Source organism: Pleuronectes platessa, chromosome 6 (genome assembly GCF_947347685.1).
Source record: "Pleuronectes platessa chromosome 6, fPlePla1.1, whole genome shotgun sequence".
Lineage (NCBI taxonomy): Eukaryota > Metazoa > Chordata > Actinopteri > Pleuronectiformes > Pleuronectidae > Pleuronectes > Pleuronectes platessa.
This window is the reverse complement of record NC_070631.1, coordinates 27,985,196-28,001,841: the sequence shown is the minus strand read 5'-3', so window position 1 is coordinate 28,001,841 and position 16,646 is coordinate 27,985,196. Positions and strand designations below refer to the sequence as shown.

At 41.0% G+C, this 16,646-nt stretch overlaps 1 protein-coding gene and 1 long non-coding RNA gene across 4 annotated transcripts in view; both read right to left on the bottom strand.

Annotated features, from left to right (window-relative positions):
* The window catches only part of LOC128443062 (sodium-coupled neutral amino acid transporter 3), a 53,091-nt gene that overhangs the window by 11,648 nt on the left and 24,797 nt on the right, over nucleotides 1-16,646 (bottom strand). For both annotated transcript variants that reach the window (XM_053425767.1, XM_053425768.1), the window contains exons 10-11: nucleotides 9,125-9,241; nucleotides 8,148-8,227 (exon numbers count right to left, since the gene is read on the bottom strand). In XM_053425767.1, coding sequence (XP_053281742.1) covers nucleotides 8,148-8,227; nucleotides 9,125-9,241 — 197 coding nt within the window. The remainder of the gene's footprint in view (nucleotides 1-8,147; nucleotides 8,228-9,124; nucleotides 9,242-16,646) is intronic.
* LOC128443063 (uncharacterized) lies at nucleotides 3,958-6,734 on the bottom strand. 2 transcript variants are annotated; one of them, XR_008338935.1, is made up of 5 exons: nucleotides 6,640-6,734; nucleotides 6,049-6,231; nucleotides 5,343-5,429; nucleotides 4,435-5,215; nucleotides 3,958-4,204 (listed from the first exon to the last, which is right to left on the bottom strand). It is a non-coding gene; the product is annotated as an uncharacterized LOC128443063 (long non-coding RNA). The 2 variants fall into 2 exon arrangements; XR_008338934.1 differs by having other exon boundaries at nucleotides 4,435-5,429.

The window sequence follows — 16,646 nt, the reverse complement described above, 5'->3', positions numbered from 1 at the left end:
GCAGTTCAAGACGCTTAGCTCATCATTGAGGGACGCTACAATATAAATATAAACATGAATTTGATTTATGAATGCTTTAGATTAATAAGGAGTGTATTTGTCTACCATTACTCCACAATATCAGGTCAATTTGGTTTAATGTATAGTATGCACTATGACAATAATGTTTCCATGTTATGGAGTTGCGATTCATTTTATAAAACAATTGCTATGTTCTGTTTTTTAATCAAGGAGGATCAAAGTGAAGCTACAGGAGTTTCATTAACGTCAACAACTTGGACCAAACAGTTTGTTTTGCTTGATGAAGAGCAGGAAGGGCAGCCTGGAGAGAAAGAGAAGCCGGGTTGAGCCCACTACCATCATCCACGTACCACGAGGAAGATGAGGGAGAGAAATGATCCTACCATTAAAGAGGTACTTTTAAGTTACATACCAGAAAAAACATTTTATATAATTTGCCAAATATACATTTTTATTAAATCCCCAAAGTACACTTGCTGAAATACAAGTTAATATCACACTGAAAGAATTTTGATCAATCATGCTTCCCTGCTGTGATTGTTTAACTAGGAAAACAACTTTTTCCACAGGAAGGCAAGTAAATTTAAGGAATACATGTGCAAAGTTTTCCTCTGTTATGTATAATGATGACCCCCATCAAACATAATGTTAGCAATATTTACACCTTTTAATTTATACTGTTTATTTCTGTCTACATGTGTGAATTTGCCTTCATTAGTTTCAGAAAAGAGCGATGATGTATCGGTCAGTGGGCGGCAGCACGAGACTCCGCAAACTAGTCTGTAAGCAAAGCAGACGAAGGCATCGAGGTTGCGGCCTGCCATCATTGTTATTTTGCTTAAGGGACTGAATATGTTTCATGTAGAAATATTAGCATTTCCCTTATATCTACCAAAACTGCTTGTTTCCCAGACTGCAGTTTTGTTTTGATCCGATGTGGTGTGCAAATACAACCGTATCTGCAATGGGTTGTGGGGCATTAACATTTGTAACTCTAATTTTGTTTTGACAGACTGTGAAAAGAACGTTGAGAACATCACCACTCTACAGGAAGACACAGTCCAGTAATGGGTGTCAGAAGTTCAGTAGTGAACGACAGGTACTGTGGAAAAATATGTGTCATTGTTGTACAATGTCCTTTGACTCTGTTTAAACAAGGTTAACACAAAAAGGTTTGATTGTAAACTGATATCGGTATGAATTCATGTTATTCTCCTCGTCAAAAGAAACAAACAATCCAAATTACCTGCAGAAAGCCCTTGCTGGACGCTTCAGCTGCATCGTCAGACTGGTGAGACAGCAAGATGCCAACTTTAATGCCAATTTATTTGTGTAACATTCTGTGACCAAATGTATAGATAACTTTTTGTAGATTGTAAAAATAGATAACCCATTTATTACAAAAAAACTACACTAGAATTATCGCACTGCGTTGTATGACTCCGCTAACCAGAGCAGTGTCCGTCTACATATTTCTACATATTTTCTCTCATATAAATGACACTGTATCTCTTGACAACTGAAACCATAAGATGAGGTCAGTGTGGCCTTGACCTTTTTACTTTAAGACAAATACAAAGTTAGACAATCCGAAAACATGCAGTTATGCCTCCGGCGACTCGCTATTGCAGAGGCATTAAAACCGTAGTGTAGTAGATTGGATTTTATTGGTGTTACATTGGACATCTTGTATGGGTACACCAAAAAATATATTTGGTTTCACATTCTAGATGGCAATAAGCAGAGTCATCAACTCAGGAAAAATATTTCTGTAGAAAAGAAAGCCTTGTATGTGTGTATGTATACATACACACAAACGCACAATTGAGACGTTTTTGTCTTTTATCATATATTCTCAGGCAGTACTGATGCATTTACTGAGACGGGACGTGAGGGCCTACTCTGCGTGCTCAGAGTTCAAGCCCAGCAGGCTGCAGCGGGCCTGACATATTCTGGAACAGCAGCACAGTCTTTGGATGACTCCTCTGAAGATGAAAACATGGCGAGGTACTTCTCCACTGATGAAGAACTGTGAGGGCTGTGATTAGCTACACTCTCTTGCTACAAGGCTACTCATGCTACTCCCTGGCAGCCTTAGGAAGGCATTAGCTTGCTGTGTGGTAGCTGTTAGCTTCAGCATTTTTAGTTTTTAGTGGCCTGTCTGACGTTTATGTTAAAAAAAAATCAGAGGGAACCATCTTCATAATTTAACACTATGGTTTGTTTGTGTCCTTCAGTTCTTCTCAAGAGAAGCAGTACAGGTGTGCCTCAGCTCCACGGTCCCTCCTGCAGCCTCCGCTCCTGATGCTAACCTCATGTCTCCACCACACCAAGCAGCAGACCTGGATTGACAGACCTTTCTCCAGAGCTGCCCCCTCCCTCTGAAACCCCCCTCTCCAAAACACTATTTGTGTAGTTTTTAAAGTATTTTTTGCATGAGAATTGTTGATCATAACATTTCCAGCAGATGCCTTAATATAATGTTTGTGCACAATAAATGACATTGATCATAACATAATGGTATTTCCTTGCACTTCTACACCATGATATTGTCAGATAAGATGCTGATTACATTAAAGCAGTGAATGCTCTGCTTTAAGCAACATAAACACACAATGATTCAATGGATCTGAAGTAGAATGGGCACATTACATTCTGTAGAGAATGCCTCAGTTATGGAAGTCAGAAAATAACTTTCTTTATCTGAGGTTCCAGTCATTTATAGTCACAGCAAAGCACACAGGTCTGGTTGTCTAAGTGGCGCCCATATCATATTGTTTAAGATGTGTAACTTCAAGTTTGTGTTTCAGTGCAAAATTAGTCATTAGTCAAGAGTTCACCTTCTTCTTTACACTAAAATTAGGTGACCCAGATGTTTCACAATGCAATCTGATAAGGTCTTATGAGAAACATTCTTAACATTAAAGAAATCAACACAGAGGATAGCAATATCTGTTTGACTTTAATCCGTAGCTGATAATCAGCGGCCTGACTTATTCAAACACATTAATACTACAATGAATAAGGCAGGGGTTTTCCATCAGAAATCATTTCTGGGACATTAATTTAAAAGATCTCCAGTATAAGCGAATGTATTCTAAAATTGGTTTATATCCAAGTGTGAGGCTGTCCTGGCACATGGAAATAAGATATATATATATTGTTTGTATTAGCTTTCCCTCAGTTTAGTACTTGCACTTCTTGAAAAGCTCTATATAAATAAGATGTATTAATGTTTATATATTGCCCTCTAGTATATGTTTTCCTAAAAGTCACTGTAGATACAGAAATAACAGTATGGTTCAGGTGACAGTAAGTGGAAGCTGAAGGTAATTTCCATGTGCTCAAGAGAAACATAACGTGACGATATAGTTGATTTCTGATAGAAGGCCCTGCCTCATTCATTGTAGTATTAATGTGTTTGAATAAGTCAGGCTGCCGATTACCAGCTACTGATTAAAGTCAAACAGATATTGCTATCCTCTGTGTTGATTTCTTTAATGTTAAGAATGTTTCTCATAAGACCTTATCAGATTGCATTGTGAAACATCTGGGTCACCTAATTTTAGTGTAAACAAGATGGTGAACTCTTGACTAATGACTAATTTTGCACTGAAACACAAACTTGATGTTACACATCTTAAACAATGATATGGGCGCCACTTAGACAACCAGACCTGTGTGCTTTGCTGTGACTATAAATGACTGGAACCTCAGATAAAGAAAGTTATTTTCTGACTTCCATAACTGAGGCATTCTCTACAGAATGTAATGTGCCCATTCTACTTCAGATCCATTGAATCATTGTGTGTTTATGTTGCTTAAAGCAGAGCATTCACTGCTTTAATGTAATCAGCATCTTATCTGACAATATCATGGTGTAGAAGTGCAAGGAAATACCATTATGTTATGATCAATGTCATTTATTGTGCACAAACATTATATTAAGGCATCTGCTGGAAATGTTATGATCAACAATTCTCATGCAAAAAATACTTTAAAAACTACACAAATAGTGTTTTGGAGAGGGGGGTTTCAGAGGGAGGGGGCAGCTCTGGAGAAAGGTCTGTCAATCCAGGTCTGCTGCTTGGTGTGATGGAGACATGAGGTTAGCATCAGGAGCGGAGGCTGCAGGAGGGACCGTGGAGCTGAGGCACACCTGTACTGCTTCTCTTGAGAAGAACTGAAGGACACAAACAAACCATAGTGTTAAATTATGAAGATGGTTCCCTCTGATTTTTTTTTAACATAAACGTCAGACAGGCCACTAAAAACTAAAAATGCTGAAGCTAACAGCTACCACACAGCAAGCTAATGCCTTCCTAAGGCTGCCAGGGAGTAGCATGAGTAGCATTGTAGCAAGAGAGTGTAGCTAATCACAGCCCTCACAGTTCTTCATCAGTGGAGAAGTACCTCGCCATGTTTTCATCTTCAGAGGAGTCATCCAAAGACTGTGCTGCTGTTCCAGAATATGTCAGGCCCGCTGCAGCCTGCTGGGCTTGAACTCTGAGCACGCAGAGTAGGCCCTCACGTCCCCTCTCAGTAAATGCATCAGTACTGCCTGAGAATATATGATAAAAGACAAAAACGTCTCAATTGTGCGTTTGTGTGTATGTATACATACACACATACAAGGCTTTCTTTTCTACAGAAATATTTTTCCTGAGTTGATGACTCTGCTTATTGCCATCTAGAATGTGAAACCAAATATATTTTTTGGTGTACCCATACAAGATGTCCAATGTAACACCAATAAAATCCAATCTACTACACTACGGTTTTAATGCCTCTGCAATAGCGAGTCGCCGGAGGCATAACTGCATGTTTTCGGATTGTCTAACTTTGTATTTGTCTTAAAGTAAAAAGGTCAAGGCCACACTGACCTCATCTTATGGTTTCAGTTGTCAAGAGATACAGTGTCATTTATATGAGAGAAAATATGTAGAAATATGTAGACGGACACTGCACTGGTTAGCGGAGTCATACAACGCAGTGCGGTAATTCTAGTGTAGTTTTTTTGTAATAAATGGGTTATCTATTTTTACAATCTACAAAAAGTTATCTATACATTTGGTCACAGAATGTTACACAAATAAATTGGCATTAAAGTTGGCATCTTGCTGTCTCACCAGTCTGACGATGCAGCTGAAGCGTCCATCAAGGGCTTTCTGCAGGTAATTTGGATTGTTTGTTTCTTTTGACGAGGAGAATAACATGAATTCATACCGATATCAGTTTACAATCAAACCTTTTTGTGTTGACCTTGTTTAAACAGAGTCAAAGGACATTGTACAACAATGACACATATTTTTCCACAGTACCTGTCGTTCACTACTGAACTTCTGACACCCATTACTGGACTGTGTCTTCCTGTAGAGTGGTGATGTTCTCAACGTTCTTTTCACAGTCTGTCAAAACAAAATTAGAGTTACAAATGTTAATGCCCCACAACCCATTGCAGATACGGTTGTATTTGCACACCACATCGGATCAAAACAAAACTGCAGTCTGTGAAACAAGCAGTTTTGGTAGATATAAGGGAAATGCTAATATTTCTACATGAAACATATTCAGTCCCTTAAGCAAAATAACAATGATGGCAGGCCGCAACCTCGATGCCTTCGTCTGCTTTGCTTACAGACTAGTTTGCGGAGTCTCGTGCTGCCGCCCACTGACCGATACATCATCGCTCTTTTCTGAAACTAATGAAGGCAAATTCACACATGTAGACAGAAATAAACAGTATAAATTAAAAGGTGTAAATATTGCTAACATTATGTTTGATGGGGGTCATCATTATACATAACAGAGGAAAACTTTGCACATGTATTCCTTAAATTTACTTGCCTTCCTGTGGAAAAAGTTGTTTTCCTAGTTAAACAATCACAGCAGGGAAGCATGATTGATCAAAATTCTTTCAGTGTGATATTAACTTGTATTTCAGCAAGTGTACTTTGGGGATTTAATAAAAATGTATATTTGGCAAATTATATAAAATGTTTTTTCTGGTATGTAACTTAAAAGTACCTCTTTAATGGTAGGATCATTTCTCTCCCTCATCTTCCTCGTGGTACGTGGATGATGGTAGTGGGCTCAACCCGGTTTCTCTTTCTCTCCAGGCTGCCCTTCCTGCTCTTCATCAAGCAAAACAAACTGTTTGGTCCAAGTTGTTGACGTTAATGAAACTCCTGTAGCTTCACTTTGATCCTCCTTGATTAAAAAACAGAACATAGCAATTGTTTTATAAAATGAATCGCAACTCCATAACATGGAAACATTATTGTCATAGTGCATACTATACATTAAACCAAATTGACCTGATATTGTGGAGTAATGGTAGACAAATACACTCCTTATTAATCTAAAGCATTCATAAATCAAATTCATGTTTATATTTATATTGTAGCGTCCCTCAATGATGAGCTAAGCGTCTTGAACTGCTTTCAACAACCATGTATTCACCTCCCAGGTAGCACAGGCTACCGTGGGCTGAAGCATGTGGCTAACAATGGCGTATTAGCTGATGAACAGCGTCCATAGTGTGGATTGACGGACTCTCTCCGCACTCGGACTGTAAACCTAGATCGTAACGATCTTTAAAAACAATAAACGACTTACCTGACAGAAGGAAGATGACATCGTGGTCTTCCAAGCGCGCCGTGTTTATGACGTAGCGCTGAGTTAAAGGTCTGGTTGTTTACAAATAGGGTTTTTACGACAGCCACACGTCATGTCCGCTCGCGCGCTCGGGCCGCTCGCGCGCTCGCGCCGCTCGGGCCGCTCGGCTCGCGGACTCGGGCCGGTCGCGCACTCGGGCCGGCCTCGGTATAAACAGACTCGCATGATCCTTCTCATTAGAGATGTAATCTAGCCTCAAATATTACTATTATATAACATGAATAACATTCACGATCACTGAAGGACACTACGCAGGGACTGTGATTTAAACACCAAGCTGCGCCCGTGGTGCCATGGCAACCATCATAGCAACGATAAAAACATGCGTGATAACTATTAAAATATTTATCATAAGCACGAACTGGCTGAAGACTGTGGAAGCAAAGACCACATTTCTCGCTAGAAATGGTGTCAGAATGTATTTTTATGCCCAAACTAAGTTACAAAATTATATTTTTATCTGAAAAAACAAGGAATCTCCGCCATGTTTTCCTCTCCGCAGACGGGAGCTTGAGAGTCACGTGACGTGAGAACACGCCAATGCAAAACAATGGGAGGACTAAATGTTACCATCTCACAATCTGAGAGGCCAGATTGTGAGATGGTAACGTCGGTCCAAGTGGACCAACGTTACCATTGAACATTTTCTGATGAGACTGGGTTGCTACTTCAGTTATTTCAATGTTTCATGGTTATTTTGCAAGATTTCATACTTACATTTATGAGCATTATACCCGCAGTGGTCACCAGGTTGATTCGCTTCATCTGTTTGTAAAGCATTAGGGGATATTCGTGTACCCCTTTGTTTTTAGGGGGGTCCTGAATACACTACGATTGAAGGGGTGTTTGAAGGGCTAAATGGCCACTAACCCTACATCACATAGAGAAATGGAACAACACTACCATGAAGGGGACATGCACAAAGGGGATAGGGCAAAGTGGTAGGGCTAAGGAATGAATTACAAGACGGCCAAATGCCGCAAAGCTTGTATAATGCTTTTTTAGTCTTGATGACCACTCACAGCTCACTCTTTACTAGAGCTCTGTGCATTGAAAGAGACTCCATTCTCTCTATTATTAGTTTGTGTACCATCAATGATATCGACATTGTGTTGCTTTAAAGAAACAAACTGATAAAAGTCTAAACTGGCAAACCCTTACATTAAATAAATTCAGTTACATTTTATTTGTATTAGATTAGACTCAAATCATTATTATAGAGAAACCCAACAGCACATCATGAGTAAGCGAATTAGTGTTTAACATAATCAAGTGACTCAGAGCAACTTTTCAAGTCAGTCTTGAACTACAAGCTCAATTTTGCAACTAACTTTACACGTTCTAGATGTATACTAGTTATAAATAGTGACATGGGAGAACATTTTATGTTTTCAGTTACCATCACAAATATATCTATATATTTATATATATATGATAGTGCATCTTACTTGCTCAGTTCAGTGTAGATTGGAAGAACTTCAGGGTGACATACAAAAGCAAACGCCAGGATGGGGATGGTATATGTTGTCTGAAAATCACATAACAGTAACTTCATTCGGTAATTTTCAAGAAAGTGCATGAGCTCTGAACACAGTCACCTATTTACCCAGTGAAATGATGCACCCACAAATAGTTTCTGACCACAAACATATTCAAAGCACACCTAAGTCCTCTTAACAGAAGTCTCCTCTGATGCACTGAGCGTATTGTATCACATTAGGACACTGCAGAGTTGAGACCATGAGGCAGAGTTGCAGTCTCACACTTCTCTTAACTTGATATAGGAATCACCCCCCAATCAACCTACCGAAACTATGTCTGACCCCCGACCACCTAAATTATTAAATAAAAAGTAAGTAGGAGAGGTGCAACACAACACATAAACCTAATACAAATAAATACAAGCACTATGTCAGAACCACAAAATAAAACAATAAAATGTGGACTGGTAAGGTCACTCAGATCCAAATCTCTAATTGTAAATGATCTGATATCGATTTGATTCTGTTTAACTGAAATCTGGCTGCAACAAGTTGAATATGTGAGTTTGAATGAGGTCACGCCCCTCAACATTAACCCTCATATTCCTCGAAGCAAAGGCCTTGTACATCCAAGCGTTACATCACAAAAATCATTCTCTCTAGTTATTATATATTGTACACCTGCCCCACCTGTGAAATAGATCACTTCATCCCCAAAACACAGGCTCTCTTGTGGTTCCTAGAAGAAGACTAGAATGGGAGGTAGAGCCTTCAGTTACCAGACTTCTCTCCAGTGGAACCAGCTCCCTCTCAGGGTTCAGGAGACAGACACCATCTCTACATTTAAGTTTAGACTTAAAACTTTTCTTTTACCACCTTCAAATACAATAGATAATAGACATGTTTTTTGTTAGTGCTTGAAATTCAAGGAATTAGTGTCTGACCTCATGGTTGATGGTGAAGAATTTGGCGGTGCATGTGTCGTCTGGGAGAGATGTGTTCACAGAGAAGTTACCAAACACTTCCAGAGGACAGGAGATGTTGAATCTCTTGTAGATGACCTGATGGAATAGGAAAAGAGAGTTTGAGGAAGTAAAACAAGTGCAACCTTTACTGTCTTTGGTAACCATATAAAATACCTCTGGGTACTTTTTGGAAACTTCACAAAACATATACTTTTTGTCTTGTATCTTATCTCTTAACTATTCTCTACCTTGTCTTTCTATCTATGGAACTGATAGATTGAATGCTGCTGCCTTGCCAAAAACATCACACAGAAAAGGATTCAACCTGGAGATACATATAAAGTGTCAAAGAGACAACACTAGTTTTTTATTTTATTTTCAATGTATATAATTTTATCTTTTAATTTCAGTGCAGATAACTCAACCATTAATTGAACCCTTTTAAATGCAATGTATGACTACCTGGCAAATCCAAACGCCAAAGGTTGAAGAATATGAGAAATCATTTAAAAGGTCAAATTTACATCAACACAGAGCTTTTGTGTCGCGGCTTATGTCTTTACTTTAGTGTTTCCCTGTTTTTCTGTGATGCCCTCCTTGTCTCAACTCGTGGCACCTGCCGCTTTCCCCACCTGGTCTCAATCATCAAATCAACAGCTCTTCAAGAACCCCAGTTTTCTCCCAACTCGTAGCCAGATTGTTCAGTCACCTCAGTGGTATACTTTATCGGCCCCTTCGTGAAATTTCTAGAGAAGGTTTTTGTATGTTCCTTGTGAACTTAGTTTTTTCCTGTGCCTCAAGATCACCAGAGTTAAATTATCTGCCTTATCTCAAGCTCATCTTCAGCCAGCCTGTTACCTGCCCGCCCCGGCTCTATATCAAACCGCTGTTCTTTCACAAACCAATCCCTTTCTGTGTTTGCTTTTAGGGTCCAAAACAAGACCATAACAGAACAATCTGGCCAACTATGGACCCGGCAGCCAAACCCTAACCAATCAAGGTGTGTTAGTGGGACAGCATGAACGGACACTTCATAATGTGGTGGACACACTTTAAACCCTCAATGCCAGCATCACCCGGCTCAGTCAATCGGGTTCAGGGAAAGGACGCAGCTAATCAGACATCAAGCCAACATCACCTAAAAAGCTATTCTCTCTCCACGTAAGGTAAATGCCCTAGATGGTAGATTGTTGGTCTTATTCTGTCAGGCAATCGCAGTGAGAAAATCGAATTACTTGTCATTTCCTCACCTCATGCCCCTATAGTGCTTGCTCAGCCCTGGCTTAAAATACATAACCCCCACATTGACTGGTCCACCTGTACTGTGGTTAGCTGGGGTACTTTCTGTCATTCTCACTGCCTGCAGTCCGCTCTAGCTCAGTGTCTCAGTGCCCCCACCTGTACCTCCAGACCTCACTCTCGTTCCCCCAGAGTACCATGACCTTGCTGAAGTCTTGAGTAAAGTTAAATCCCAAGCTCTGTATCCATAAAGGCCTTATGATTGCTCAATAGATCTGCTCTCTGGCGTCTCTCCCGTCCAGTCTCCTGTTCAATGTCTCCCATCCTCAGAGAGAGGCTATGGAGGACTACATAAATTACTCCCTGGCAACCTTCCTCCTCACCTTTAGGTGCAGGCTTCTTGTTCGTGGTCAAAAAGGACAAGACACTCTGTCCTTGCATTGATTAACATTACTGATAAAAAATAAATACCCTCTCCCCCTAAGTGACCCTGCCTTCGAGCCCCTACACCAAGTCTTTTCCAAGCTGGATCGAAGGATCTCAGATCCACCTCATCTGGATCCGAGAAGGGGATGAGTGAAAAAAATTCAACTTCTTTGTTAAGAACATCTTTGTGTACCTTGAATATCTTCTCCTGGAGTATGGACGAGCCCGTACAGCATCTACGGTACGGGACATATTAGGAAAATTCCACTTTTGTAGTGCTTCTACACTTTAATTTGGGTATCTGGCATGTCTACCGTCCCAAAAACTCTGGAAAAAAACAACTCCTGCGATTTGTTGTGGTTCCTCTATGTCAGAAACTATACGCTAGAGTGTGTCGAATGGGATTATGACCGAAATAAACGTCATAGTCACACCGTGCCCATGTAGGGAGTCTCGCTACATGGCCTTGGACGAGCGAGCTAACGCTAGCCGGGCTCCATCGGCCCGGTTAGCTCGCGAGTTAACGCTAGCCGGGGAGCCAGGCTCGCGAGCCCTAGCTCCCTAGGGGCTCCCCCCGGCTAGGTAGAAACTGCATTTAACACAAACAACTCTTTACAAGTGCACCTTAGTTAATGCATCCTGAGCCTAAACTGCAGTTTGTGATTGAGGTGAATGCCTCAGTTACTGGCGTGGCGGCCTAAATGTCCCAGGACTCCCCACGAAGATCAAAAGCTGCACCCATGTGCTTTTTCCCCCATCGTCTCTCACCAGCAGAGGAAATTACGATGTGGTTAATTGAGAACTCCTGGTGGTGGTGTTGGCTCTGGAAGAGTGGCAGTGTTACGACCCTGGCTGTGTATATATGTCAGTGATTTTCAACCAGTGTGCCGCGGCACACTAGTGTGCCTTGAGAGATTGTCAGGTGTGCCGTGGGAAATTATCTAATATCTAGTGTTGCACCGAAGATGTTTTCCGACATCTGCATATCGGTAATAAACTTGACTTTCACTGATATCATTGGTATTTGTGGTTAAACCGCTGGGCACGTGCCGCGGCTGGGGGAGCAGTCGCCCTCCTCTCCACGCCTCCGGAGATCCGGCGTGCGGCACGTCTCGACGTTTTTTTTGGGGGGGAGGTCCTATTCCGCTGTGCGTCACGGCGTCAGTGGTGCGGGGTGCTTTCTTTCTCTTGGACCGCGGGGTGGTGTCCCCCGCCGGTGCGGAAGGCGGGCCGTTGGAGGGGACCGGGTACAGCGGTCGGCGGCGGCGACTCTGGACGCGTGTCGGGCCCTTCTCGCGGATCACCTCAGCTACGGCGCCCGCTGGGGGAACCCTCCGTTCGCGCGGGGGGCCCCCTCCAGCGGTGCGCCTCGGCTGGCGCCTAGCAGCTGACTTAGAACTGGTGCGGACCAGGGGAATCCGACTGTTTAATTAAAACAAAGCATCGCGAAGGCCCACGGTGGGTGTTGACGCGATGTGGTTTCTGCCCAGTGCTCTGAATGTCAAAGTGAAGAAATTCAATGAAGCGCGCGTGAACGGCGGGAGTAACTATTGGCACTCAAAACAGGTCAATCGGTTTTAGACAGGGTTAAAATGTCCAGTTTTAAATTATCCTTGTTGTATTTTGACCAAAATATGTTACAGACATTTCATTAAGACCCCAAGGAACCATATCAACTGTGATAAAATGGGTATAATATGTCTCCGTTAAATAAAGTTTAGTTAAATCAAAGATTGTTTGATTAATCTGATTCAATACCTCATTAAAAGGTAAGAGTAATAAAGGGCTGAAATAATTTAAAATAGTGCTTTTTAATACATTTAGAAACTATATTACTAATTATATGTATTATATGTACTGTGTTAGGCCATAGAGTGTCATTTTGTGTCATTTTGGTTGGTGGTGTGCCCCAGGATTTTGTAAATGTAAAAAATGTGCCGCGGCTCAAAAAAGGTTGAAAATCACTGATATATGTTACTGTTCTGTTCCTCCTCCTAGAGTGTGAGCAGTCTTCTTGAGTGAGTGTGTGTGTGTGGGTGCCTGATTGCTAGCAGGTTGGACCTGCTGATTGGCGTGAGCCACCTGATTGCTGCTCCAGGATTGGCCAGAGTGAAGAGAGGAGCCTACTTGAACCACTGACTGACTGCAGTCTTCCTCTCTCCACCAATTCTCCCAGATCCAACTGGGACCAGTGTCAGGCTGAATTATTGTTGTGTTGTGTATGTATGAAAATAGAAAAACTGTGTGTGGTAGCCCTGTAGGAGGGAGAAGCCATTTTCTTTTACCCTTTTTTTCTCCTGTGTTTGAGAAAAAGAAAAGTTAGGTAAGCTTTTGTCTTTTTGTTAACATTTTTGGTTTGTAGAAGGAAGGTAGGGAAATAGATTGTTTTTGTTTGTTGTGTTGGCCTTCTCTTCCTCTGAAGTTAAAATAAAAAGCTACCCCTAAACAAAAATACCTTGTGACACTGGCCTGCTTGGGAGTGGGAGAATGGGAGAAGCACCACATGTTATGTCTCTGGTTTCCCCTAGACCAGGGGCATAACAGGCAGCACTGGCTGGAGGGGGGCTGAACAGCCATCCATCATGTGGACTGACCACATAAACCTCTCCTACCTGAGCTCTGCCAAGCGGCTGAACTACTCATACATTTTTTTTATCATCATCATATCAGGCCATCATGTGAAATGCCAGGAGTGAGAGATGTGTGTTGGTGCTCCCGGACAGCGCACACACACACACACACACACAGAGACCCAGAGACCCCGGGGCTCAGCGCCCACTCACTCGCTCAGAGCTACACACACAGTGAGATCAGAGCTCGTTCACGTGAAGCCGGTCAGTGACTTTGTAGAAGAAGAGGGGAAACAGTGAAACACAGAGTTTCTCTGGTCTCAGCTGCTCAGTGATCAGAGCAGAAGCTGCAGTTGGTTTGTACCAAGCTGGAGTATCTGTGTCCTCTTCCACTCTGAACTGCTCTCACTAGAGCTAATAAACACTCATCACTTATTATCAGGACCTCATCAGTACACAAGATAACTTAGTGTTTATTTGATTTGCTCTAGTGTTGGGCAAGAGTCCCTACTGAACTAACCATGTGGTGGAGTCCACACAATAGGTTATAAAAGTGAGGCCTGTGAGCCAAGATGAAGCCAGCTAAAGTTCCCTCTAAGATCAAGCATGGAGATTGTATCTTCAGGTGGTAACTTAATCCCTGGGGTTTCCCCAGAAACCCCTGCTCTGCTCCTGGCTGTTCCCACTCTGATCTGACCTCTGACACTCAATTGGCTTAAAGCCAGCATCATCCCATGACCACACCTCAAGGAGGCTGGCCCTCCTCAGGTTAATGAAAGCCCTGACACCCCAAAAATCGCAGCCATTCTCCCTGCTAAGGACTTCGACCAGGGCCCTTCCGGGTCTATCAGATGTTCCAGCTCTAAAGGGGGCAACTTTAACAAAAGTTTGTTTTATTTTTCATCTTTAATTCCATTTTCTTTTATTTTTTTATTCAGTCGACGTTTTATTTTGATAGGAATATTTTTGTTATTTTAACTTGAAAAGGCCGCGCACAGGAACTCGCTCGCAGGCTGAGCTCAGAGACTTTCTTTTCCACAATCCACAACTGCGCCAAAGCTGTTAATCCCTGCAGGACAAAGCATCATTCTGTCGCAGAAGGACGAAGCAGAAACCGTCGAAGAAGACGAACGACGTTTAATACCGTTCCAAGAGCAAGAGAAATTCGCTCTATTCGGCCCAGCGCTGACCTCCGTTGCAACCACGAGACCCACCGGAGCCCCGCTTAAGAGGCCAGGACTTCACTCATTTGTTTTCCAGGAATACGCCCGTTCGTGCACGCATCCTGAGGTTCAACAACAAGAGATTCACTGGAGTTCCGGAATATCCGCGCGACAAGCGCATGCAACACCATGAAGGTCACAGTAAGAGGCTTATTAATTGTCTGGGCAGAGAACTAGTTTAAATACTTAGCGTGTCATTTTATTTGTATGTTTGTTTGTAGATCGCTGATCTGTTTTAAGCCGTGTAACACACGACGAACCGAGACGTCACATCCGGTTCCTTTGTCTACTGTGTTTTGAGAAGCGCGCGGTAACAAGCCGGCGCTTCCTTTTAACGTGTTACCGTCAGAGATATTGTGCAGAGATTTACATCTGTTAAAAGATAAATCTCACGTAACTGAACTGCCCGCTTCGCCGGAAGTCTGTCTCTGACGATGTTTCTGAGGTCTTTCTCTCTCTGATCTCTCTCTCTCTCTCTCTTTTCTCTTAAACCTGTTTTTACACACGTCCCGACCTACACTTACACATTTCATGTTACGTGGATAGTCTAGATTTAAAAGAGACTAAATAAATCTCGACGCCGTTGGCGCCAGAACCAGGAGATAAGAAATCTCTTTGTCTAGAAATATTCCTTGGTGTAACTGGCGACCTACCGCCATCTTGTCTTCGACCTCATGTCGTCACAGAGGTCATAAACCTCCATCTTGAGATTACTTGAACGTAACATCTTGATTTCGGCCGGACGACGTCACCACGTGATCTCGTCATTACGCCATAGCCACTCCCCTTTCTCTTTCTTACACACACACACACACACATAGAGACACAGACAGGCAGATACACACGACCACACACACACATAGATACTCAGTATTACATGTGTGACCATTGTGATAAGTGCTGCTGCTGTTGACATCTTTGAAATATTGGAGTTTGTTAAATGAAGAATCATTGAATGACATTAACTTTATTTCCCTTTTAATAAATACTTTTGTAATTAAAGTATTTGTATTTCTGTGATTATTTGTACATATGTATGTGAATACAGCTGGATTACTATAGCCTGTGCTCGAACTTAAAACCCTTCATTGTTTATTATATAATCATTAATATTGAATATTGAGATTATTAATATAACGTATATCACTTGAGACTGATATTTAAAGATTGACTCATTGGTCCCTGTAAACAGGGTGGTGCCCCGCAACGATAAGCAATGATTACAGATTGTATTATTCTTAATTGATCATTTTATTGTTTTCATTAATTATTTAACTATTATTAATGGATAACCGTATAATTTCTCATTAATTATTTTACTATTCTTAATTAATAGCTTTATAATTTTTAATTATTTTTAATAAATAATTTTTATTTTAATAATCATTTTTCATGATGTTGTGCAATAGTAGGAGTAGAATTGACGTTGGCTAATTATTAATAATCATGAAATATGATTATTAAAATAACAATTATTTCTTAAAAATAATCAAAAATGATAAAGCTATTAATTAAGAAATGTAACACATTTAATTAGAAATGATACGGTTATCCATTAATAATAGTTAAAATAATTAATGAAAACAATAAAATTATCAATTAAGAATAATACAAATCTGTAATCATTGCTTATTGTCGCGGGGCACCACCCTGGTTACAGGGACCAACGAGTCAATCTATAAATATCAGTCTCATAATGATAAATGTCAAATCAATAATCTCAATATTTAATATTAATAATTATTTAATTAACAGTGAAGGCTTCTAAGTTCGAGCACAGGCTATAGTAATCCAGCTGTATTCACATACACATGTACAAATAATCACAGAAATACAAATACTTTAATTACAAAAGTATTTATTAAAAAGGGGAAATAAAGTTAATGTTATTCAATGATTCATCATTTTAACAAGCTCCGATATTTCAAAGATAAACACAGCAGCAGCACTTATCACAATTCAGAAAATACATGTAAAACCGGCGGTCTACCTATGTATGTCTGTCTCGGTGTGTGTCTGTGTCAAAGTGTCTCTCTGTGTGTG